This window comes from the organism of the source record quoted next, unplaced genomic scaffold (genome assembly GCF_019419815.1).
Source record: "Pyrus x bretschneideri cultivar Hongxiangsu unplaced genomic scaffold, Pyrus_bretschneideri_v1 Contig2, whole genome shotgun sequence".
NCBI classification, from domain to species: Eukaryota; Viridiplantae; Streptophyta; class Magnoliopsida; order Rosales; family Rosaceae; genus Pyrus; species Pyrus x bretschneideri.
This window is the reverse complement of record NW_025999501.1, coordinates 8,285,665-8,312,088: the sequence shown is the minus strand read 5'-3', so window position 1 is coordinate 8,312,088 and position 26,424 is coordinate 8,285,665. Positions and strand designations below refer to the sequence as shown.

The window sequence follows — 26,424 nt, the reverse complement described above, 5'->3', positions numbered from 1 at the left end:
AATTATGATTCTCCGGAGTATATAGTACTGTATTTCAACTTTTTTAATCGATAGATAGCCGGCCCTTATGACATATTTTATTAATTGTTTTAGTTTTGGTAAACTCTTAAATTACTATTTTATTTGTATGGAATTTATGAATTGCTACATTTCCAAGTGCACATGTCATAACATGAGTTAGAGATTTTAGTATAAAAGAAGAAATTCTAGGTTTCTAAGAAAGAATATGGCTGAAATCCCTTTTAATTATATATAGATATAGTACTCCTTCATAGAGTCAATAGCTTTGTTTGGACATGGGATCACTATTCTACGAAAAAAATGTAGGAATTAACTTGGCTCCTGAAGATGATTTTTTTGATTTTTTTTAATCTTGGTCTTGGACTCTTGGCTGTCTTGAGATAGGGAAGTGGAATATATCGGATGACAGCCAGTCTGATAAAATGAACCTTATAGTTTTGTTGTTTCATTTTTTTAATTCTAGTTTTAAAGATAAAAAAATAAATTAAATAAATTAAAAAAAAAAAAAAAGAAGTCATGTCCTTATGGCGGTTTATGATTAGTTGTTGCAACTAATAGAACTTAAAATGACACTTTTGTCCCTACATATAGCAGAAAAATGAGGGAAATCCAATTTGACCTATGATTGGTTACGAACTTCACCACAAAGTTACGATTGATAGCTTTTTCATCACAAGATGAATTTAAAAGTACAATATTACCACATGAACAACGAAAAAAAAAAATCGGCCTTAGAAAATTGGTAACAAAATCTATAAAAACTGCTTTAAAAATTATTACAAAAATAAAATATCCTTTAGGGCCAAAAAACTAAATCTTAATAAAAATTATGACCACCAATTGAAATAGTAAAAGGGCTTCGTTTTCATTTTTCAGTTTTGTTTTCTTTTTTTCTTTTTTGAAAACTTAAAAATTATTTGGTAATTTTAAAATTTGAAAACTTACTTTCTTGAGTTTTCAAATTTTGGCTTTTAGTTTTCATTTTTTTTGAAAATTAAAAGTAGTTATCAAACGAGTTTTCAGTTAACTAATTAAAAATTGAAAGTTAAAAACTAAAATTGAAATGGTTCAAACACTATCTATAGAATAGATTATATGTATACGAGATACTTGAGCCACACGTAAATAAAACTCCTTTTATCAAAGGATCGTGCCAAACCTTGACTCAAGTTTGGTTCTTTTTAATTCCTCACATGTTAAAGATTTTAATTGTTTCATGATGTTACACCAGAAACTACCAAGATGGGTTGGACACAAACTGGTTATATTCAAACAGACCATTTTAGTCATTTATAGCAAAAGTCAAGATAATAAGCGACGAAAACAGTAAGTAATTGAAATTGATATTAATATTGTTGAATATTATAAAAACAAGGAAAGTACATACACATATGAACTTAGAACAATAGATAGAACTCTTATCGAATTGGATATGCGGCCATCAGATTGGGTTAAAGATGTTTCCTTCTAAAGGATTAACCAAAGAGACTAACTATCTTGAGGTTGGTAAATCAATACTACGTAAAAGTTGGTAGCAAAGCAAATTCTAATAGATCTTAGAGTCTAAAGGAGAGTTTCCTCAAGTTCAAGGTCTTAGTTTCAAGTGATATGAAACAAATAAAGGCAGAGAGCTTTTGGTTTGAATGCTTGATTATTTGCTAAATGATTTGAGTACCTTTTGCTCTAAGTCCTTTACTTGTATTTATATACCTTTCACATCTTCCTCCAATGATTCCTATGTTTCCACTTGAAGCCAACCGAGGATTACTTTCCAAAAAGTAATGGCACCAATGAGAAAGTAATCCAAAAAATTTGTGCAGTGAATCAAAATTAGCCTAACCAAAACGATGGTTTTGTTTAAATTTATATCATCCTCCCTCCAAAAGACAGCAAAGTGCTTTGCATTCAATGCTCCCGATAGTCGAGAGGGAAATCAAGACTTAGCAGTTGACAAGTCAAATTGTAATTTGAGCCATGTAATATTCATTTAGTCCAAATCAAAGGCTCAAACTCTTATTTTCTTTGTGAATCATCCTACTAGACCAAACCTAAGACCCAACAATAATTTTGGGGTAAACAATACTTTATCCACCCCAACCCACCAATCAAATGCTTTAAGGAAGAGTAACAAAGCAAGACGATTTCCACTCCCACACTCGTCTTCCAGAAAAATCGAAAGGCGGTAGGGGTAAGAAATAGAGGGTAAGTGATGTGCCACATTGTGTGGCCAAGTTGACGTGCATTTGTTTTATTAATATCCATTTGTAGAAATTCGAAATGTGTGACAATATGTCGCATTGGTATGCATATGTCTTATTTTGGTCGCGTTACCTTCAACCTATTATTGGTTTTATATAGTTTGGTTTTCGTTTGTTACCAAATTAGGATTTTTTATTCTACGGTGTTTCTTCTCTTATATATATGAATAGGTTGGTCACAACTCCGCTCTCAAACATAGGCAACGAACAATTTAGTTGACTTGGAAGATGATCCTTCGATACCTTGCTCGACAATGAACTACAGTGAATGCAGAAAGCCTTTTTGCTGTCAAGCACATGTGGAGTTTTTAAGTTACATGCTGCTGAGATAATTGCCACCATAGAAGAGAAGAGGACACTTGATTAAAAACTCTTTTGGACCATGTTATCTGTTTGATCATTGCGTCTTGTTTAGTATATATTTGCAAATCTATTCGATTCATCCCCTTTCCTCAGTTTAGAATTCTTTTGTCCATTGAAACGAAAATATAGTTTCGTCATGATTTTGAAGGTGTAATACTTTCTGTCAGTTAGGAACAAGTCAATAGAAACACTGCTAGCTTACATGAAATCATACTACAACCTAAAATAAACAGACATGGGCACACCCATGCACACCAAAGCTATGTCACATTTGACTTGGTTAATGCGTTTCTGTTACTCTTGTTTTGAATATATGGAGTCGCAAGCACACGCTAAGATGTAGTTACAAAATTAATCTACTGCTACTGCCCAATTGTGACATGGAGCATCTTTGGTGGCTGCTGGCCTGCTTGCACAATTGGCCCTTGTGACTGGTCAGCCGCCACCAAGCAATGCAACCTCTGGGAGAAGGGTTACGTAGGGCAATTGAACAATTAGGTTTCCATCATGATGATCATCATCCAAGCTGCCACTTATGTTAAAAGAACCCCAAAACAAGCAGTGCATTGCACCATCAACATCAGAGTATTAGACAAAAGGAGCAGGCTCCTCATAAGGCGAACTCCAACCCTGGCTTATAACATATTTTTCCCCTTCCATCCCCCCCCCCCCCCCCTCCCCTCCCCAAATCCAACCCAATCCAAGTTTAAAATTGGACCTAAAACCTAAAACAAAGCTAGAATAGCCCAGGATTTAGCCCAGAAAATAGTGTGGGCACCATCAACAGAATCCCACCCACGTAAACATGTCTCTTAGGATTTATTGAATCTAACGGCTGAGATTGAATATAATCAAATTTAACGGTAAAAAAAAGAAAAATCTAACGGCCCAAATTTAAATCCGCTAAATAATTAAAAAAATTATTTAACTTAAAATTCACCTAAATTTAGTGCTTTTTCAATATTTATCGGAATTCAAATATTTTTAGTTAAAATGTTCATAAAATTAAATTAGTGCACATAATTTTTTTTTTAATTTACTTAAAAAGAAAATTTTAGCCTAAATTTATTTTTTAATAATATAGAGCAAAAAACCTATTTCTATGTTAAAACCTAAATTTTCTGGGCTAAAAATTTTAGGTTTTAGGCTAAGGGTTGGAGATGGTCTAAGCAACGTCTCTTATTAGAGCTTGGTCATCATCAATGGTGATGCTAGGTATGGTTGTTAATGATTAAATTATTATTTAAATATTGATTAACATGTTTAGGAACTAACTTCTCAAACTCTGTCTGGAGTTTGGGCAGACATGCTCGCTACTCTCTCTCTTACTTGTAGTCACAATGCCACCACCACCAAGTAGAACGCCATCCAGAACTCAAAAAACAGAAAAACTAAGCAGTGGACTCATATCGACTTTCAATGTCATACGCTCTTTCCATCATCGCACCCTCCCCATGACCAGATCTCCCTCACTCGTCGGAACCTACTCATCGAACGTACGTGACTGAGTTGCGTTAACTGAAATCGAATTTGGATACAATTTCTTCAGACCCAAGAATTGAATGGTGGCCTGGCCGTAATTTATTCTTGAATTTTCTTATCAAATTAAAGCTGCGTTCTTAATCTGCGAGACGTCAAAATAAAGGTTTTGGAGAAATTAAGGGCCTGTTCGGTAACTTAATGCAAAACAATTTTTGAACAACTGTTGTGTAAAACGAAGAGGGCAAATAAAATTTTTCATTTTTATAATTTGAGAATGAGCCTAGTAGTTTAATATCTTAGAATGAGTTTTGAGAATAAAGACTTTGAAAACGCGTATGGTACCAATATTTATGTGTCATAAAAATGTAAACTTGTGTGTTGGTAGTAATGGTGTCGTTGGTGACAGTGATGGTGGTTGAGACGAGAGTGGTGTTGGTAGCAATGATGGTTGGAGTGGTGGTAATAGTGAGGGTAAATAGTGAAGGTGGTAGTGGCCATGATCAGGGTAATGGGGGTGGCCGCAACAGTGAAACGGCGGAGGTGGTGGTGGCGACGAGGTGCAGGTGGTGTAGTCAGGGTGAGACTGTGGCGGTGGTGCCGACTGCCATAGTGAGACCGTGAAGGTGATGTTGTCCATGGTAACGAGGGTAATGGTGGTGGTTGATATGATCACGGCGGTGATACTCTAACTTTGTTTTATAATGTGTCTTTGTTTTCTTATTTTGAAAATTGATGTTGGGTATGGTCTGCCGCTTTTGGTGTTACGTTACGTTTCAAGGTACAAATTCTTTTATATCAATCTAATCTCAGCCGCCGTATTTGATCCAACAGTTTTAAAACGCAGTGCAGGAGATATTTTGCGTAAAGGCGTCGCTCTTCCCCGTTTGAGTTTGCCACTCTGTTCTCCCTCCACTTCCTCCAAAAATGGAACCCCAACCCACTCCCTGCAAATCAGACCACCACCACCACCACCAACACTCCAAATCCCTAGAATCTCCACCATCTTCCACCGCCACCTCCATTTCCACCCCAACCTGCTGCAAATGCGGAGCCCCAACCCCCATGGCCGCACCCCCACCCTCCTTCTCCGACATCTCCCCTCCCCCAAACTACCGCCCAATCCGAGCTCCCGCCATCAACTTCCCTCCAAACCCTAACTCCCAACAGGCCATCATCCTCGCCCCTGTCCCTCAGTCCCTCTCTGTCCCCCAAATCTCCCCTCCCTACCACTTCCAATCCCCCTCCAAAGTCATCCAGTCCCCCGACGATCTCCGCCGCTTCCACGACTATTTCTCCGGCAAACACTTCGTCGGATTCATCGCCGCCCTCTCCGAGTCCATCCGCGCCAAGAAAATCTCCGACCCTTGTCACCAATCAGACGTCGTCAACACCATCGTCTCCATTCTCGAAACCCTAATTCAATGGGTCGACGAAATCCCACCCACCCAGCAAGCCGCCCGATATGGCAACGTTTCATTCCGCTCCTGGCACGAGCGGTTGTCCGAATCCAGCCACTCCCTCATGCTGCAGTTCCTCCCTGAGCATCTCCACCCTTCTACGATCGAGATCGTCCCGTATTTCACTGATAGCTTCGGGAACCCGAGTCGAATCGATTATGGTACTGGGCATGAGACCAACTTCGCTGCTTGGCTTTACTGTCTGGCGAGAATGGGGGTGATTAAAGAAGAAGATTATCCGGCTGTCGTGGCTCGAGTTTTTGTCAAGTACTTGGATTTGATGAGGAAGCTGCAGTTGGTGTATTGCTTGGAGCCGGCGGGGTCTCACGGCGTTTGGGGCCTCGATGACTACCATTTCCTACCGTTTATTTTCGGGGCGTCGCAGTTGATCGGGCATAAGTATATGAAGCCTAAGTCAATTCACAATGATGATATCGTGGAGAATTTTTCGAAAGAGTATTTGTATCTTTCGTGCGTTAAGTTTGTGAAGAAGGTGAAGAAGGGTCCATTTTCGGAGCACTCACCGTTGTTGGATGATATCAGCGGAGTGCCTAATTGGAACAAAGTGAATAGTGGGTTGCTTAAGATGTATAAGGCTGAGGTGTTGGGCAAGGTTCCGATTATGCAGCATTTTCTGTTTGGCTGGCTCATCAAGTGGTATGATCCTTGCCCATTTCCCTCTCTTTAAATGATTTGAATATGATTGCTAGTTTGTGCAAATATGGAAAGATATTAAGAAATATTTTCATTTTGCTATGTAATCTAGTGGGTATTGATAGTTTAACAAACTTAGATTCGTAGGAACTACGCTTAAGCTTGGCAGAATGCTGGAGCTTGTTTTCCTTACTTGGATGAACCGCACCTAAGCTACTAGGCCAATTACTCGGTGTTGTCCCGCGTGCTTGGTTAAGCTTGGTACCTTGTATTGGTTTGATTAAAAAATTTGGGCATGGATGATGCTTTGAATTGGTATATATATCTCTACAACACTAGGCGAATGTCTAACAGTTGTCGTAGTTTTTTATTTAACGTTATTGTGGGGCCAATTACCTCCAGTGGCTCATTTTTTCACATTAAGGCTGCTTCCAAATTGTGTCTCTTATGTTATCAACCTTCTTGTGTCAAATCAACGAGATTTCTGATAGAGCAATTTTGGAGCCAGGTGTCTAGCAGAGTGTTATTAGTCATGATTTTCAGATTATCTGTATGCTATTTACTGCACAACCCTTATGAATGGTGAGATTCTGTTTACCTTAAGTTGCAAAAATGGGAAATTCCAATATATATATTTTTTTTTATTTTGTTTATGTACTGTAAAGACGAAGAATGCAATTTATTAGGTGTTTCGGAGTTGCCTTTCTGAATACAAACATACTAGAATCCTCTTTTGATCACAATCACGACTGGTACTATGGAAGTTTTAATGTGCATCAGTCTTGTCTTGGCTCACCTCAGTGGTTACCTTTTTGAAGTTTGGAACTTAGTTATTGGCTTTTACGTGAATAAGACCTCTATTTCCACAAGAGAGACATCATTTACTTGGTCTTAAGTCAGTTCCTCTGTTACCTTTTTATAATGGTGCCCCTTTTGTAGAACTGGGACATGCTAGATTGATTGCCTAGTTGTGAGTATATCGGGGATGATGGTACCTGCCAACAACCAGTCATTATTTTATGATCTAATAAAATGTGGACTACATATCCCACAAGATGGCACTCAAGGGTGCTTTCTGGGAAATATGCAGTCAGGAAAAAAGATTTTGAAGGTGAACTTGTGAGCAATCTGAAGTTGAGACTTCGTGGAATGGTATGGCTTGCACCAATGACCTGATTTCGCAGAGACAGCCTCTCGGGGAATAGGGGTGTCTGTGTACATCTTGCTTCCCTATACCGCATATTGGCAGGAGCCTTCATGTAGTTGTGATTGTGAGCAATCTCATCTTGGAGTAAAAATAGATTTATTTTCGTAAGCCAGTAATGCCGCTCTGCTTCCTTAAAGGCTTAAAGCTATACCAGGGAACATGCTATGATCATTTCAGTTTTCATTAAACATAGGATAACCATCTGAAGTTCTTATGAATAAGGATAACCGTCAAAAGAATATAATACCGTTCACCTTAGATCACTTATGTGAACGGCTAGTGCTGTGGCAGCATGGTTTGTATAAGTAGTATTGATAATTTGTTTGCGTTTCCTATTAGACTTTTCATTGGTTGATTGATCTAAACAGAGATGTTAATTTCTCAATCGTGATTTGACAGCAGTTAACTATCTAGACAGTCTTTAATTCAGCATTGTACATTTCAACTGTTAGAAGGCATATTTTCTTTGATAGCGTGAAGCTTATTCTGCTTGTTAACTGATACATTTCTCAAATATTTGTTTTCCCAGGGAGTAGAAATGTCGTGTGAGATCTACCGACGCGAGGCATCTGTTGTAGAAGAAAGAACTTACAGGTTTATAACCCATTATAAGGTCAACAGGTTACTAGATTGGAAACGTATACTTGTCGTTTTTTTTTTTTTTTCCTTACTTGTTTTTGTTCTTTCTATGGTTACTGAATATGCAGTCTCTTGGTGTTATGTTACTGCTTTTGATTTTAAAATCTCACTCTGAGTTGAAAACTGGTCCCAAAAGAAGGAAAAGCTCCATAAACAAAAATTTGTTGTTAGGAAAATGTCCTTAGTTTTGGTGGTGTCATAAGGTTGATTGAATCAGAATTGAGAAATGAAGAGGGAGAGTGTCGAGGGTGAGGCGTTCATTCGACATGTAAATGCATGCAAATCTTAGTATGCTAAGAAATAGTATAGATGCAAGTGGTCTTTTACCATGGTGGTGAAAATGTGGTGTGCCTTTCCATGATGGCGTGAGTTTGAACTCCGTCGGTGACTAATTTAACATCTGACTTACTAACTCTTATCGCTCGACTAAAAAAAGAAAAAGAAATTGTATAGATAATAAGTGAATTTTGTGAGCAATCTTAGGGATGCTCCCTCTACAGTCCCAAAACATTCATGTGCTTATATTGTGACACGTGGAGCACCGACTTAAATGCCAAGTACTTAGGAAAAAAAATCTTTCTCTCACAATTCCAGACATGAAAGGAAATCTAGACAAGATTTTTATTTTTATATTTTTGTTACGTTTGTACTAAGAAAAGTGATTTTCAGACCTTTTTTTTTTTCTTCTTCTTTTTAGATAATATCAAAAGAGAATCAGGAAACTAAGTTGCATAAACAAGAGAAAATCACAGTCGAAACATTTGATCTCAAAATTCTATTCTGTTCTTTTTTTCTTTATTTAGGTAATATTGGCTCCTCAAGGATTGAGGAGATACTTCTCCTTAAAATATCTCATGTCTTATTTACAGAACTTCGTATTTATAATCGAAAGTGTTCATATTATATATGACTATAAAAGATCATATCTAAAAAAATATCAATTGAATGAAGATCGTTTAGTTTTTGAATTGTATAAAAACAGATAAACAGATTCAGTAAAAGCCTTACAAACGGTTTATCTTTGTATTACAACTGATTGATCAAACGATCTTAGTTTGAGTTATTTTTTTGCAGAGATGACTATAACAGAGTGATTTATAATGAACTGTTCTGATCGTAAGCACTTAAGTTTTGTGAATAGGGCACAAAGTATTTTGAGAAGGAACTCCTCCTTAGCCTTAATGAGCTAAGCTCTTATGTTAATTGAATTATGAATAGAGGACCTAATCATTTTTTCATCATCGTTTGGTTGACAACAAGTGTTTTGTTAATAGATGGTATAGATAATACGAATGTTTTTTTTTTTTTTATATAAAAAATAAAAGTAGTCTAAAGTCCTATTGTCAGATACAATAGTAAACATAGTACAAAATAGTCGATTGCATGTTTAAATAGTTACTATCCAACACACATGTTAATTTATCTGACACAAATAGTCATTACAGTCCGAAGTACTAAATGAGATTTTAGGCAATTTAGCGTATCTAGTCCTCACAATACGCTCCATCTTAAGGGAGAAGTTGACATAGCTTAGCATCACAATTAGGAGAGCAACTTATATGAAACATGTTCACCTCCACCTGGGGTCCTAATCAAATAATACATTTTCATGTGAAGAAAAACTTACAATTAGCAATGAACACTGCTCTAAAAATCGACGCTAGGCTGCTGACCATCGTCCCGATTAATGTCTAAGCGTTTGAAAATTAAGAAATGGTGCCTAGACCACCAAGGCACTCGCCTAACCCGCCTAGGTTGCGACTCACTTAAACAGAAAATAGATAACTTTCATTTTGCATTTCATTTTTTTAATAAATTGTAAGAGACTTGTTAAATACTTAAATGAACACATATTATATGCTTGTTTCCCATGTTTTCATTATGTTTCAATACTTCATAATATATATATTATTTTATTTTGTAGTTTATTATGAAACTATATATATTTTAAGTAAAAATAAACATTTATTTACACGAAATATAATGAATTTATCTAAATCCACTTAGTCCGCCTAGGCACCCGCGTAGAGCCCACCAAACCGCTAAACCTCAGCCCGCCGCCTGACTAGCGTTTAACATCTTTTAAAACTTTGGCAATGAATTAATGGATAGGAAGCCACGCTGCGGTGAACAAGTTTTATGCAAGTTTTTCTCCACAACTATAGGCCTCCAAGGTGCCGCCAAGTGTCAGCGTTTCAGCTCTTTATCTCTCGTCTCCTTCCCCAGTTGAAATTGAAATTGAAATTGAAATATAGCAGAACCGCGTTACAGCGCCAGTTAAGAGCAGAAGCTAGAAGACAAAGCAAACGTCAATGGCGTCCACCACAAACTTCCAATCCTCCAACCTTCAAACTTGATACTCTCATACCGCATAGCATACCATACTAGTAGTGCTTGAAGAAGCAGCAGCAGCAAATCATGGACGTCGCTAAGCAATTTAAACGTCCGAAACCCAAACTCGACCGCCAAAACGCCATTAAGAACTACGACTACGACGCCTTTACCCTCTCCCCTTCCTCATCCTCCTTGCGCGGCCGTCAATCCCTTCTCTCCGACCACCAAACCAGTTTCCGCGTCAGAGGCATTGACGGCGAATTCGACCTCATCTGCCGCAGCCTCGGACTTTCCGGCCCCGAAGACTTCGACATCCCAGTCGCCGCTTGGAAAGCCCAGCGGGCCCGCATTTCCTCTAACGTCACCCCTCGCTCTCGCCTCCACGATCAGAATCATCATCCTCAGTTACGCGACAGAGCAAATGTTGACGTTTTGGAGAAGAAGTCCGAAGCTAGGGTTATGCGGCTCGACAGTGAAATCAAGGCTTTGAGTTTGGCAGAATTTGGGGGAAATGGGAGAAATGGCGGTGCTGGTGGAGGAATTAAGGGTCTCCGCCCGCCTCCGGTTGTATTGAAATCTTTTTCGCCTCGGGAGGACCACATTGGTGTAAATTCGCTGAATCGCGTTGGCCATGTGAGCTATTCGGATGAAGAGGAGCTTGCAAATGAAGCAAATGGCGAGAGGGAATCGGTAAACGAAGCAAATGACGAGTGTTTGTCATCCAACTCATCTCCATCCAATGACTATAATGATGATCAAAATGCAGATGACAAAGTTGGTTTTGTTGGCATTTTAAGAGTGAACCCCGAGCCAATCCATAGTATTTTTTCGCCGAATGGGAAATTCAGGCGGAGTCTTTCGTCATCGTGGCAAAAGGGTCAGCTTTTGGGAAGTGGTTCTTATGGGACAGTGTATGAAGGCTTTACTGAGTAAGCGATCATCTTCCACGTCCATATATCCAAAATGTGTATGAAGGCTAATTTTGTTTCTGTCTTGTTGTTGTTGGTGATTACCGCTATGTTTGAATTAAACCCAATCTGAACACAACTTGTGAATTTTATATTTGGTCCAATGCGTCTTACTTTAAAGACATTACTCTACTGATTTGCAAACTCTAATAAGTTACTTTGAATTTGAGACAAAATAGAACAAGAAATAACTATACTTCGGTAGGAGACTGGGAATTCGTTGAAGAACTTAGTGCTAACGAATAGAAACATAGGACACGAAGACTACCACCACTTTTATAACAAGGGGGACCGCCGTTCATGGTTATACGATTCTCATTTCTAATTTTATAGTTTCTTGTGCTGCTATCCATTTAAGCACTTGTTTCTTTTTAATCTTTTGCATAATGTACCCATAAAACTTTGAGGTAGTCCTGAAAAACTTTATCCCTACCATTTCCAAGTTTTATTTTTCATAGTGTAAGCATTCAATTCTACTTTAGGCGTTTCCACTCAAAGCGTTTAGAATTTTTCTTAGCAAGAAGTTGTAAAGTTAGAGAAAAGGATGGAGAAGGTGAAGTTGGGATTGCATTAAACTGGGGCTATTCTGTTCAACAAAATCAACATGTTGGTCTCACTCCCTCTGTTTATTTCATGCTGCAAATGTTCTTTTGCAGTGATGGATTCTTTTTCGCTGTAAAGGAGGTTTCTTTACTGGATCAAGGGAGCCAGGGGAAGCAGAGTGTTATCCAACTTGAACAGGTCGAAAGAAACAGTCTTATTCTGATTGTGTTTTCTTACTCAGCAGATGCTATTGTGTTTTCTGGATTCCTTAACATTCTTTCTTCTAATACGATTCTTATTGTACAGGAGATTTCTCTTTTAAGTCAGTTTGAACATGACAACATAGTTCAATATCTGGGCACAGACAAGGTGTGCTTCTTTCTTTCTTGGTTTGCATTTCTTTGGCTCCTGCCAGTTTATTAGAAGTACAACTTTCTACTTATTGGGGGAGATTTATCTTTTCCTTTTGCATTTGATCTTGTTGCAGTTAGTGCATAGGTATTTGTACTTGTATGTGTGTATGTGTGGATGTCTGTACATGTATCTGTAGAACCATAAACGATCAGTTAAAGAAATGCTTCACCAATGCAACTACTCAAGCTGCAATCATAAGATAAAGTAGCTTGCTATATTTCAATGTAATTTAATATATTTATTGAACTCTCCTGATTTGTACACTAATTGTTCATTGTAATATTATTACAGGATGAAACTAAGCTCTATATCTTCCTTGAGCTTGTAACAAAAGGCTCACTTGCAAATCTATATCAGAAGTATCTCTTGAGGGATTCTCAAGTCTCTGGGTTTACAAGGCAGATTTTAAGCGGGTTGACATATCTTCATGATCGTGATGTGGTTCACAGGTAATATAATTTTGGTACTGGAATTTTTGTATTGTGATCTTTCTTTCTTTGTCTTTTGCGGTTACACTGAAAGGGATTGAACCATTGACCTATGCTAATCTTAGTAGACAAAGCTGTGAACAACCAGTAGAACAAAATATAAGGAAGAGTTTGGGAAATGGGTGAGGGTCTTCCAAATCCCAAGGCATTTAGGCAAAATGAAGAAGAAATGGATCACAAAATGTTTGGTAGGAGGAATTAGAAATGCATTACAAAAGACATGATAGGGGAATTTGTAAATGAATAGTTGGAAGGAGCCATTTAGAAATCCCTACCGCATAACTTTGTAATGCTCATGAGGTGCATTTTCTAATTCCTCCTATCTGAATTAAAATCTCTCCCGTCATGTAATGTGAAACATTTTATATATGTAATTACAGTACAGGCCCACATAGAGATAAGATACAACTACGTAAAAAATAACGAACCAAGCAATCCTCGTTTAACCTACACTTGTATAATTCCCTTGGACATATTTTTCTGCTTTCTAGACTTATGTGTTCCTTATATTGATATTGCACTTGTAGAAGTTTAATATTTGATTCTATTATCTATATTTATAAGATTATTTTTTCCAGGGATATCAAATGTGCTAATATATTGGTGGATGCAAGTGGATCTGTGAAACTTGCAGACTTTGGGTTAGCCAAGGTAGAATTCCTAATGCTAACGTCTCTCTAATGATCATTTCATAGAATTTCTGTTTTGTCGAAATGCAAATCCATGGAAATTCTAATGCTGAATCATTCCACATTGGCCTTCTGTTTCTAGGCAACCAAATTTAATGACGTGAAGTCTTGCAAAGGGACTGCTTATTGGATGGCGCCTGAGGTTTGCCTCCTCTCTTTACGATAAATATGTTTGTTGTACACATCAGGTTGATATTTCAACAACCGCCTTTGGATAGTAAAACTAGTATGATGTAGAGTAATTCATCTAGTTGTGATTGTCCATGTAGTTAGTGCCGATAACTTGTACTGTTGTATTGGATATTCATTTATTTTATGACTAGGCTCTCCCTAATTGAAATTAGGATTTAGCTGTTATTGTCCAGTTACTCTTTGACGTACAAAACTTAATTTTCATCATTTACCTTGCAATAGACACTGATTTTTTTTTCTTTCAGTTCTCATCCATAGTTGAATTTTCTGTTGCAGTAATATAATTGGTAATTAGTTGCTACGAGCATGCTTATCTGTTTCATGGATTTTGAGTTAACCTGTTGACCAGTAAGCTGTAAAATTGTAGGTTGTTAATCTAAGGAATCGTGGCTATGGGCTTGCAGCTGACATATGGAGCCTTGGATGCGCTGTGTTAGAGATGTTAACCCGCCGGCCTCCATACTCTCACCTGGAAGGCGTATGTTCAACATTTCTGCTCATATAATGCTAATCGTTTACCTTTTCTTTAGGATAAGAAATGCATAACAATATGCCCGCATTACATTTTGACCTAGATCATTGGATGTAGGAACCGACCTCATGCCACACATCCCCCACCATGAGATTTTACCCGGATCATCCTACTTGTACTCAGCCTTTGTGCTACCTATTAGCAATATGTATTTACTCTTCCATGTACCTAGATTCCTTAATCAAGAGTCATGGACCTATGTTTACCCCTTACAAAACCTGAACCCTACGATTTCTACTCAGACATCAGTGACGGTTAGGGTAACCTTAGTATTCTTAATCAATTTGGACTGTCACTCATGCGAGAAGGTTAAGACATGTGATAAACAAGACAGATCACTAAGTTGTCCCTTGCAGAGTCATTTAGGAATCTGAGAAAAATCATGTTCTTGTTTGTGTTGATTGGCAGATGCAAGCATTATTTCAGATTGGCAAGGGTGAACCTCCTCCAGTTCCTGATTGGTTATCAAGCGATGCACAAGATTTCATTTTGAAATGTTTACAAGTTAACCCTAATAGTCGACCTACTGCGGCTCAGCTACTGAACCATCCATTTGTGAGAAGGCCACTCCACACATCCTCTGTCCCAGCTTCTCCTCATTGCAACAGTTTTCGTTCGTGAATGCTTTGGTCAACCAACCTCAGTGACATCGTAAGGTAATATAGAGGAACTGGTACTGCGATTTACTTCCCTTCATACATGCTTAGCGATTGAATCTATATACGCTGTCAAGCTATGTTAGAGCATTGAATCTATACACGCTGTCAAGCTATGTTAGAGCGTTAGCTTCCACGAACGTGGTTTAGGGAAAGGGGATATGCTCCCAATATTTTCACAAAGATGCGAATGGCTTGTGAATCAAAGAAAGCACCTCTTGGTCCTTCTGTGTGGATCTACAATATTAGGGACTTGACAGACCAGAGAAGCTCGTTCAAGGAGATGAACTGTGCATAACCTTCTATCCGCTGCCCGATTATTCATTGAACTAGTTCCTGGTATGGCAAAACTGACCCGAATGCTTGAAACGGATGTATGCTAGTCGACAAGTTTGCGAGCAATATCATGGGTACTTGTACATTACTTAGAGGGCAAGTTGTTTTACAAAGCTACCTTGTTTCTGGGGGAATTAATTGTAGTTAGAACAAAACATGATATAAGCACATGTTGTAGATTATTGACTTGCTGTAAATAATTTTTGTGATAACCTCCTCGTGGGTACAACTCAATTGAATATGAAGCTCGGTGGATTGGCATCAAGCCTGTTTGATAACCTAATCCACCGAGCCTGTTTGATAACCATTACGTTTTAGTTTTCTTGTTAGAAATAGACGGGTCAAGATCTAAACAAGACCCGAAACTCAAAGCTCATACCCTAGAATTCATCTGCAATTCTCACATTATATCATCTGATTAGTAGAACTAATGAAAATAATAACAAAAAAAAAAGATATCCGATTCGCTAAAATATATGGTTACATAAAATGGCATAAACTTTGTACATAGTATATATACGGCTCTCATACAATACTCATTTGGAAACTCTTCACTCTAAGAAACTTAGGATACCATCTAATTAGTAGAACTAATCAAAACAGTAACAAACAAAAATCAAAAGATAAATTAAGATGGCAGTTAATTACCCATCAGATGAAATAACGGAACTTGCAGCATGATAGTTTAAAACCGGTAAGCAGCAGGACGGTGAATCGAGTATGAAAGCCTATTGGAGGGCCGTTTCTGATTGCTGGTTTGCACCGTACAGAAAACCAAATTGCGATTCCAAGCAACTTTTGTGAGTGTCTGATACAGCAACAGCTGTTTCCGAGACATCTCTCTTCATTTCAAAAATCTTAGACTGCACATATTCTTTGTACTTCGAGACTGAGTCAGCTACTGCCATGAGTTCATAAGCGCACTTTTGGGTTTCTTCTTCAGTTTGCTTGATTGCATCCTGCAGTTTCAGTTTGGAGGTCTGCAAGAAATATGAGATTGGTTATGATATCAAACTTAGCAAAATCCTAGTTAAGGATTTTCGTATGGCATAACAATTTGGTGACCATAACAAGTTTAAGAAAAAACCGACTTCTTTAAGTTAATTATTCAAGAAATAAGTTAAAGAAAAACCTTCAGAATCTCGTCTGCTTCTCTTTCCACAGTATTCAAGTTATGAGTCTCCCTTTGAACATCTTCCATCAAGCTTCTAGCTTCAGCTGCACATCTAGAAGTGTATTCCTGTGTCTCTTTCTTCAACAAGTTCAGTTGAGCTTCAACCTAACGGGTAAAATATACACAAGCAAAAGATGAAGTCAAAACAAAATCCTTGTAAAATTGTATTTCTGTCCCAAAGTCCAAACCATATTGGAACAATAACCATAAGATGCTTCAAAAGTAAGGGTGGTTTCCATGAGTCCCACCACAGGATCAATATTTGGAAACGGACCTCCCTATCCTCTACAAGGTAAATACGAACTTACATGACAGGATCAATAACCCTTAAAGTTGATATTTTACTTTGTTATCAGAGTTCATTATGTTAATAACAAAGTTTTAAAACATACCTAAGACTTTACTGCATGAAGGTCTTATATATTTCTAGAAGACACGAAAGAAATTTGGTGCTAAAAAACTTATGGGGATAAGGACCAAATCAGTAAAACCAGAAAGCAGCATCGAGGCCTGTGTACAAAATCCAATGGTTTATGCCATGACTAGAACACCAGAGCTCTCCAAAACTAATATGCTCCCTCAGGCTGCATTTATTTTGCCTGCCACTGTTGAAACTTCTGAAACCAGATTGGTTTCCTTAAGCGGTTCATGTTTTTCCGGGTCTTTCTCCAAACAAGAAGTATAATAGGTTTGCCGTCATCCAAAAGCACCCTTTATGTAGTTTGTGTGAAGTGCAGTTCACTATTTTCCAGACCTTTTTTATAGATCCATCCACAAGATTAAAACCATAAGGTTGGCTACATGAATATTCCGTCGTTACATTGTCTACAGCCAGGTTCTCATCCTTCATTTTTCTCACTTTGCCTCTTCAAATTGATCAAACAACTCTTATGAATCCGACGCCCTAGATTCTACCAAGAAAATGCTAAAAAGTAGGCAAACAAATACCATGTTGCGCAGCAACAGGTACATGCCAACAGGCATAAATGACAACATGATTCTGAGATGGCAGGAGATGAAATGTTCCAGAAAGGAAAGCTCAAGACTAAACATATAGGGCCTTAAGAGGCCAATGCCAACAAAGATACCCTTTATTTCTAGGAAAGATGCTCTCGGGTAGGTAGTTTGCAATTCTCTAACGGTAAAGTGGTGTCACTTATTTGGGATTTACAATTCAAAATCCTAGTTTAGCATATGATGTGACTTTGTCAGTTGTCACTGAACCTTTATAACTTTCTCAGACACTTTTGAGCACTCCAACCACTTTAAGCAGCAAGTAGACCTTGGATATACATTCATTCCAAACAAAACAAAACAAGAAAAAACATACCTTAAATTCCCAAATCCATCCCCTCTCCCATTCATAATTCTAATAAGAACACTGTTCACAGCCCATATATTGTCACTAGTTATATTCGCACTTAGTCCCACAATACTTGCTTTCACAGTTCAAAGTTCAAACCATAAAGCTCCAACATGCTTCCTAACCTAGCAGCATTTATCCATTAAATCCAACCTGGAAGATTCTAATAATATGCACTCATGCAGACAAATATTTCTTTCTCACTGTTATAGTTGCTGCAACTTATAACTTTAAATCCAAAATGCAGATGAACCAAGAAAAATGTCAGTGCATGGGAAACACCAAACCCTAACCATGATTATAAAAACCCAAAGACACTTCCTTACAAAACTGGAATGAGCTCAATGTAGTAAAGAAAAGAATCATTCAAATAAAATTTAGCATTTGAAAGCATCCTAAGGATTTTAACATTTGAATTAATTTTGGAATAATTTATTGAGCAGTAGAAAAATTGTTGTGGGAACAATAAAAAGGACTCATCATCAACACCAAATAGAATGGACTACGCGGTTTTGTGACAACAATAACCAGACCAAGAAAGGAGACCTCTACATATGCACACCAAATGAAATAACTCATTCCCTTCCTATGCACAACAATGAAAAGTGGCTTAATTTTGATCCACTTACTTCGTCAATATGAGATTGAAGCGTCGCTATATAATTTCGTTTGCCCTCAATCTGAGCAGAAAGTTCACTTGACTGTTTCTGAAGGGATATCAACTCTTCCAGTTTATCCACAGAGCTTTTCTTTATATCGTCTAAGTAGGAGTCAAGTGAAGGCTTTAATGTTGATTTGTAGTCAATCCCCATAATCTCAGCTGGTGTCGATCCCTTAGCATTCAATCCATACTGAAATCCATTACCAAGTTTCAACCTGCTACCACCAAAGATAAGGAGAAATTGCATACAAAAGATTACTAAGTTTTGTCGAAACTTGTGGCACTGTCGACTGTCATAAGCCAGCAAACAATTAAAACAAATAAAAACAAGTAGGCAAATGACTTCAAACAAATCACTAGCCATAATGGCTCGATGCCAAATTGGATCGTCACTATCAAAGTCAATGATATGCATCCCAAAACAATTAGACACAAAAATTACATTTCTTTAGCAAGGAACAAGAAAAAATCAAATGAAAAGGAAGACAAACCTCCTCATAGCCTGGTTGCAGTCCATGGCCACAGCCTCCAGGTCCTTAAACTTATGGCTAAGCATGGTATCAAGCTCCCAAGACTTCTCCTCCCACGCATTCCTCTCGAGCTCGGCTCCCCAATATCCCTTTCCACAGCCTGCAATTCTCTCTTCATTCTATCCACATCCCTGGCATTGAAGGTCTGCAATTCCACCCTATTTTTCAACTCCGCATTCTCTTGGCAAATGCGCTTATTATCCACCACTTTGGCCTCCAATTCCTTCTCTCTGCCCTCCATCACCGCCTCCAAATTCGCGATACTCTTCTCCAGATTCCCTATGATTTCGTTGAACTTGACCACATCCCCCTCCAATAAACCCCTCTCCTTCTCCAGCGCCTCCCTCCTGGAGGGCTCCGACCGCATTGTCTCCACCCTCCCCTGCAGCTCCGTGGCGGTTGCCTCCAATACCCTAACATTCTCCTCCGCATTCTCTTTCTCCCTATCCAACTTGTCCAAGAAATCTCGGTCCAAGGCCTCCACAGCGTCGTCGTCCCCGTGTATATAATGCAAATAACTCTCCAGGGCGTACTCAGATATGGCATTGTTCTCGACGAAGGCCCGGGAATCGGCGGCGAGATGGTCAGTGTAGAGCACAATCTGGAAGACCCAGTGGATGACGGCGAGCAGAGTGGGCCACTGGTGGGCGTTGACGGTGGGGTTTCGGAGCATGGCCTTGTTGGGCTTGAAGGGGCATTTCAGGAATTTGAGGAGGAGGGGGAGGTCGTCCTCCAGCTTGGGGGAAGGGTAGTCGAGGCGGGCGAGGAGGAACTTTAGGGTTTCAGTGATTTCCCTGGCGGAGGGGATCGGGAATTTGAGGGAGAATTGGAGGGAGTGGGAGGACAGGTAGGAATTGATGGCGGAGACGGTGGACTGCTGGAAGGAGCGGTCTTTGTACAGGTCGAGGGCGGTGGTGGTGGGACCCATGCCCACAGAGGAAGGGCGGCTGCTTGCAAAGCTGGCATCGGAGTCCCGTTGGTGGCGGAAGTGGTCCAGCGGCGTCGCCGGTGGTGGGCGTGGGTTGAACGACTCCCTGACTCGCCCACGGCTTGTGCCTCTCATCTTTCTTTCCTTCTTTATTTTTGCGTTTCAATTTTCAGACTGTTTTTCCCGCTCCTGCAAGTAGCAGTGGCAGCGATCTGAGCTGTGCGAAGGACACTATTCAATGATCCCCACTTTCCGGACCATGCGATCTGAGCCGTCCACTCCACACTTACACTTGGGTGAACAACCTTGGAGATATCCTTGCTCCTTGTATGGCGTCAAGGGTACGACTCACTTCAGTTTTATTTATTCATATTGGATGATATTATTGTTTTTGTTTTTTGAGATTTCAAGGGTGTTATTGCTCGCCTCTTAGTTTTAGCAAATCTACTCCTAAAAATGCGTTGCCACTAGCCTATTTAATCTACTGATCTCAATGAACTGTAATTGATCAAATGCATTTTTATTTCTAAATATTGCAGTAGCACAAAATCTAGTTAATTCGTATTAAAATATTATTAATTTTTTTATAAAATAATTAAAAAAATAATTTTAATTTCGGATAGAATTTTTAACCAATCTTATCACGCCACGTGTCATTATCCGAAAGTATTATTTTGTGGATAGATTTCCGATAAAGTGTTGAAAATGTTCAAAATATTGAAATGTGGTGTAAGGGGGAAGATGATGGTTAGGTATTTATAGAAAAAAATAAATAATTTTTTGTTTTAATTTTTTTTGTATTTTTAAACAATTTTTAATATGTTTTTTTATTAAGTTATTTAATCTGAACCGTTGGATTTGCAAAATATTGAAATCCAACAGTCCAAATTTGGACACGTGGCCAACGATCATAATTCTGACCATTTTCTTTTTCTCTTTTTTTTACATTTTTTGGCCGAAAATCGTGGACCGTTGATCTAGGAATCGAACGGCTCAAAACGCGCCACGTCACTAGCTATTGGGTTTGAATTTCAAAATTTTTTTACCGTTGGAAATCCAATGGGCAAAGATGCGCCACGTGGTTTCTCCCAGCTCTAGATTATTGCACTCGCACCAGCAAGCCCCGCCGCCTATTTTTTGTCAAGAACGTGTGCCCACGCTCACGTGTTTCCCATGCACATGATGCCAAAAAAAAAAAAAAAAAAAGGAGTGGGCCTCGCTAACACTAGCATGACGTCACACAGGCCGGGACATTACTCAGCACGTTTTGGTTCGCCCTACAAGTTGGCTTGGGCTAGGTGCCAGCCTATTTAGCTTAGCTAAAGTGGATTTTGATGGTGCCAACCTATCTCCATGGGCTGGACCGCTCTTATGTTTAGGTGAGCAAACCTTTGAAATTAAAAAAAAATGAGAATTTCTCTCACAATTTATATTTCAGAAGTATTTATCAAGAGTGACCTTTGGTGATTCTTAAATCATAACTTTCTTTTGTGTCAATTTGTGTTTTTTCTATTTGCCCAAAGGATGCGATTTTGGACTACTCAACGAAATCTAACGAAAAATAGGTTTCAGACCACTCAACAGAAACGAACAAGGTATGATTCCTGACCACTCAACGAAATCGAGGAGTAGAAGGGGTTCTAGACCACTTAACGGAATCCAAACAGGGTACGATTCCGGATCACTCAACAAAATCGCGGAGTGAAAGAGATTCGGGCCCACTCAATGAAATTCAAAATAATATAAATGGATTCCAGGCTACTCAATGGCATACAATACAGAACAAGGAACCATACCTCTCAACGAAACCCTAACAAAAGCCAGCTTCAAACCACTCAAGAAAAACCTTCAAAATCCAAGGAACATAATTTACAACGGCTCAACGAAATATGACAATGGATTAACGTCCTCTACTAGCCATCACTTTTGTCAAACATTTCAAATATGCATTTCAAACCACATTTTACAAACATTTTGAATATGCAAGTCAAATCAATTTTTTATGAAATTTCAATGATGCATTTCAAATCACATTTCACTTCAAGCGCTTTTAAAATTTAAAAATATTATTTTTGAAAAAGATTTGCAGTTATTTCAAAAACGCTTCTAGACGAATCTTATAATACTATAAATTTAACTACTATAGTTATATGCATATTGTTTTATAAGAGATATTTTTCAGTATAACCGGCACATGAGATGGTGTACTACGTGTCATTATAAAAATAGTGGGATTTGTATGTTAAAAAATTAATAACTTAAAAAATAAAATTTCTCATCATTTATATAAAAATACGTGGTTTACTATCCGTACTTTCATCGAAGGACAAATTGTCTCATTGGGCTGATAACCACGTGAAATTGACAAACTGTGAATCTTAGAACGTGGACACGTATTTACAGTACAGCACGACGGCACGTGACAACGTGACTGACTGCGTTAAACCAGTGAAACTGAGCGTGCTCGACAGCCGCCCAAGCAGCGCGTGGATTCAAAATCAAATCAGCTGCCCCCACGTCTCCGATCACATATCAGAGGAGAGAGAGAGAGAGAGAGGAGAATACAATACAGTTTTCACAGAGAGTAGCGTAGAAATGACTCGAAATCGACGAAAAGCTTGGAGCTTCCTCTCTCCTCGTTTCTCTCTCTAAAAATGAAAGAAACTTCGCCACAAACAAAGCTTTTTTGATTTCATTTCGCTCCCTCCCCCCCCCCCCCGGCCGTCCCTCATTCGCTTAGCTCTGAGCCTCTGCCTCGATTCTTCCGCCTCCTCTGAAACCCTAATTTCCCTTCTTCTCCCCCAAATCCAAATTCCAAATTGCTCCGACTCTGACCGCTTTTGAAGTTTCAACAATTGCAGTAGTAGTGCATATACCTATATCTGGTGCGATTGCGATACTTTTTCAATTTATCTTATCAGATGTTTTTCTCTTCTTCCTTCATTTCTCGAGCTTGAGAGTCTGTTTGGTTGCCGAGAAATGAAAGGAAAATCAATTAGTTATGTAGTTTTTCTCTCTCTTCTGTTTTCATTTTCTTTTACTTTTCCAATTTAAAATTGGAAATTTGAATTTTGAATTTTGAAAGCTGGGTTATCCTTTGCTTGCAAAATTGAGCAACCAAAAGTCCACAATTTTCATTTTTAACCAAAATTTGAGATTTTTCACTTTCACTTTTATGATTTTATCTTTGGCTTTTTACAAAAGATTCTAATTTTAACTAAATTTGAATATTAATTAATATATTTGTGGATCTCTCTCATATGGATAAAGGGTGAGGTTCCATGTGCTTGGTTCAGGCTTTTGGTTGTAATTTGATTAATATATTAACTCCCATAAACACGTTGTCTGTATAAATCTCTGACTTGTTTCTGTTTCTCTTGTGATTGTATCTCAGACGCCATTAACTTCTCTCGGATCCAGAATTGCTCTGACCGCCTCTCAGGTGAGGCTTTCTGGTTTTCAGTTTCAATTACCAGAGATTATATCTTTAGCTGGAATGAAATGTATGTGTTTCTGGGCATAATTGGCTTGATTGCGTGGAGTCAAGATTCAAGCAGTTTCTGGCTTTGCCCAACATTTTAATCTCTACTAATCACGTAGTTTTCGGTGATTTCTATTTACTTCAGTAGTTCAATCATTCAAGATTCGTACTAGTGTATATGCAATTGTGTGTCTTTTTTTCTTGAAGAATCAATTGAGCACTGGCTGTTTTGACCCCTTCAATATCAATGATCTGAGAGTTGATCTCGAGGTACTTTGTTCTTTATTCATTGGGTTTGATAGTTGATCTAAAAATTCAAGGCTTTAAGTCATAGTTTAGAATTCAATTGTGACAATTCATTTTGCAACTGTATTTAGGAAAGCCCAATTTAAATTATTTCGTCCCATTGCTTTTAGTTCTGTAGTCCTTTGAATATAGACCACAAGCAGGGATCTAGAAACGACTGGTGTTCAGAAGAATATAGGATGATTTTAGACCTTGCTTGCAATGGCTTTTAAGATTAGCAAATTTTATGGGCTTCTGAAATTTTCTTTGTTTTTTTAAGCATTAACTGTGAATCTGTCTGCTATATGGATTTCTAGTCTTGCTAGATTGCAGAATTCTGCATTAAGTTGAGCAGCGTAGTAGTGTATAACTTTTTGAGTCAGGAGGCTACCGTCCTTAACCAGAAGATTTTGAAATTTGTCAAGCAAGGATGCATATGTTTTATTTCATGATTGGAACAACTGTTCTGGATGGTCTAGATGGCCCTAAATCATTGCTGTCACATCTCTTGAACTATATGAAGGCACATGTCCCCTGAATGTAGTCAGGTAAGACAGAAGAGGGCACTTATTTCTCTTTCTTTTTTGTTTTTTGTCCTATTTGAACGTATTAGGCATAGTCAGCGTTTTTTTTTTTTTTTTACCCTCTTCCCTTGTGAATGGATATGCCTGTGCTTCACCTTGCAAATCGATACGCATCCGTATTTGGAATTGCAATCTTGGAGGAAATTGCATGTATGCATTTCTGGTTTAAAGAGTGATGTCTTAAGATTCTCCCACTTGGTGTTGGATGTGTTGCGTGCTATGAGGACAGGGGATTCTCTTTCCTTTTTTCTATTTAAAAATTAATAATTTTACAGGACAATTTTTTTCTTTCCTTTTTTCCCCTTTTCTACAACCATGGATAAGAGTTTAAGTTGCAAAGTTTGTCATCACTCCTTTTTGTGTGTGTGCTTTTTAACCGCTTGTGAGGAGTTTTTATGAGATGACCTAATCTGAAAAATTGGTGATTGAAGGGCGCACTATGGCTTCTTTTCAAGTTCAAGGTTCTGATATATTGTTATTCTTTGAGACTTTGACAATTGAAGCACAGGATTGGCATCTGCAGTAATAGGGTGAACTTTAAAGTTCCATGTGCGTATATCTGGACTATCATGGTTCTGGTATAAATTTTGCAATATGATTTGCAGGTAAATCATAGAAATGGCAAAAGGTAGCCGGGGACGACGCAGAATTGCTTCCCGACTATACAGAGCAACTCCATACCCATTGCAGAACAATCAAGATCTATTGGAGGATCTATGCCCGAGGAAATGCAGAGACTTGGAAAAAAAAGACTGGGAGGATGCAACATGTTCTGTGTGCATGGAGTATCCTCACAATGCTGTCCTTCTCCTTTGTTCTTCTCATGACAAAGGTTGCCGTCCCTACATGTGTGGAACTAGTTTTCGGCATTCCAACTGTCTTGGCCAGTACAAGAAAGCTTATACTAAAATGGGGTCGGCTGATCATGGACAACCATTGCTTGGCTCCAACAACAATCCAACTGTGGTACCAGATGCTGGATGGCCAGTACACAAGTGTGAAGTCACAGAGCTTGCATGCCCCCTCTGTAGGGGCCAGGTGAAGGGCTGGACTGTTCTTGAACCAGCACGAGATTATCTAAATACAAAAAGGAGAAGCTGCATGCAAGAAAATTGCTCATTTGTCGGAAATTACAAGGAGCTTAGGAGGCATGTGAAGGAAGAACACCCCTCCGCGCGGCCACGAGAAGTGGATCCAGACCTCGAACAGAAATGGAGAAGTCTTGAGCATGAGCGTGAGACGAACGATCTGATGAGCACAATCCAGTCTACCATGCCAGGGGCAATGGTTTTTGGAGATTATGTAATAGAAAGAAATAATTATGGTTTGGATACAGACGAAGAAGATGGTGGCTTTGATGCAGATGCTCCCGAAAGAAATGGGGGATTCGGGCTGGGATTCGATGGCAATCTGGTGAACGTCTTTTTCCTATTACATGCATTTGGGCCACCAGGCACTGACCTGACAAGACGTCTACGGCAGCCAGAGAGGGCCTTCCACCACTCAGCGGATGGCAGTGCTGCTGGCATTAGGCACACAACTCCAATTGGAGGTTTAGATTCCTCTGATCAAGATGAAGAGAATGGAAGTGATGGTGACGACGATGGTGGTGGTATGTCGTTGGTGAGCCGCCTTCGGCGTCATGGGAGGGTGTTGTTGGGACGTTCTGGGAGGAGAGGTGCGCGTAGAGAAGGAAATAGTGATGAAAGATAAGTAGGAACACTTGTTTAGACACACAAATTTTAGGAGTGATTGCACAAAAACGAATAAAAGGAAGTTAGTATTTTAACTTTCTCGCATTTGCATTGGATTTATTTCTCATTTGAAAGGCTTGGGGCCTTTTCCCTCTGTTGTGTAATATATTTTCAACATGTAATTTTACCTTATTCCTTCCTCAATGTATGAATGTAATTTTACCCTTGACCTTTTACCTTCCTCAATGTATGAATTAACTTTTTTATGCTTTCATTTCCACTCTAATCATTCTGATTACGCTTCTTGTTTGCAATTTGATTTACTTAATCATTTAAAAAAGGGTTAGCATCAGGGGGAACTTCATTATTACATTTTGTAGACATCGTAATGTATTTTAATGATCCAACCGTCTTTATTTTTTGATTTTTCCCAAAGATCATGTCTACCAACACTCTTGTAAAATTTGACTTATCTGGATGAGGAGGACGAT

At 38.6% G+C, this 26,424-nt stretch overlaps 4 protein-coding genes across 8 annotated transcripts; 3 read left to right on the top strand and 1 right to left on the bottom strand.

The window, feature by feature from the left end:
- Window positions 1-4,901: 4,901 nt before the first annotated feature.
- On the top strand, window positions 4,902-8,167 carry LOC125476777 (probable serine/threonine-protein phosphatase 2A activator 1). Its single transcript, XM_048583295.1, has 2 exons — window positions 4,902-6,238; window positions 7,972-8,167. The coding sequence occupies exons 1-2, from the start codon at window positions 5,049-5,051 to the stop codon at window positions 7,976-7,978; spliced, it is 1,197 nt and encodes a 398-aa protein (XP_048439252.1). The 5' UTR covers window positions 4,902-5,048; the 3' UTR covers window positions 7,979-8,167.
- A 2,051-nt stretch (window positions 8,168-10,218) lies between these two features.
- Window positions 10,219-15,540, top strand: LOC125476776 (mitogen-activated protein kinase kinase kinase 1-like). Its single transcript, XM_048583294.1, has 8 exons — window positions 10,219-11,344; window positions 12,040-12,124; window positions 12,233-12,295; window positions 12,632-12,789; window positions 13,407-13,479; window positions 13,600-13,659; window positions 14,077-14,187; window positions 14,650-15,540. Exons 1-8 carry the CDS (start codon window positions 10,500-10,502, stop codon window positions 14,860-14,862), a joined length of 1,608 nt encoding a protein of 535 aa, XP_048439251.1. The 5' UTR covers window positions 10,219-10,499; the 3' UTR covers window positions 14,863-15,540.
- Window positions 15,541-15,696: 156 nt separating this feature from the next.
- On the bottom strand, window positions 15,697-20,231 carry LOC125476775 (kinetochore protein NDC80 homolog). The gene is given in 5 exon segments (XM_048583293.1): window positions 15,697-16,213; window positions 16,366-16,512; window positions 18,400-18,646; window positions 18,923-19,037; window positions 19,040-20,231. Coding segments are annotated over 5 exon segments (1,746 nt in total). The 5' UTR covers window positions 20,025-20,231; the 3' UTR covers window positions 15,697-15,961.
- A 2,210-nt stretch (window positions 20,232-22,441) lies between these two features.
- On the top strand, window positions 22,442-26,160 carry LOC125476774. 5 transcript variants are annotated; one of them, XM_048583289.1, is made up of 4 exons: window positions 22,442-22,774; window positions 23,284-23,331; window positions 24,671-24,769; window positions 24,845-26,160. In XM_048583289.1, the coding sequence occupies exon 4, from the start codon at window positions 24,858-24,860 to the stop codon at window positions 25,950-25,952; it is 1,095 nt and encodes a 364-aa protein (XP_048439246.1). In that variant the 5' UTR covers window positions 22,442-22,774; window positions 23,284-23,331; window positions 24,671-24,769; window positions 24,845-24,857; the 3' UTR covers window positions 25,953-26,160. The 5 variants fall into 5 exon arrangements, with proteins under 5 accessions (XP_048439246.1, XP_048439244.1, XP_048439245.1 ...); XM_048583287.1 differs by lacking the exon at window positions 24,671-24,769 and having other exon boundaries at window positions 22,443-22,774; XM_048583288.1 differs by having other exon boundaries at window positions 22,443-22,774; window positions 24,671-26,160.
- The last annotated feature ends 264 nt before the right edge of the window (window positions 26,161-26,424 follow it).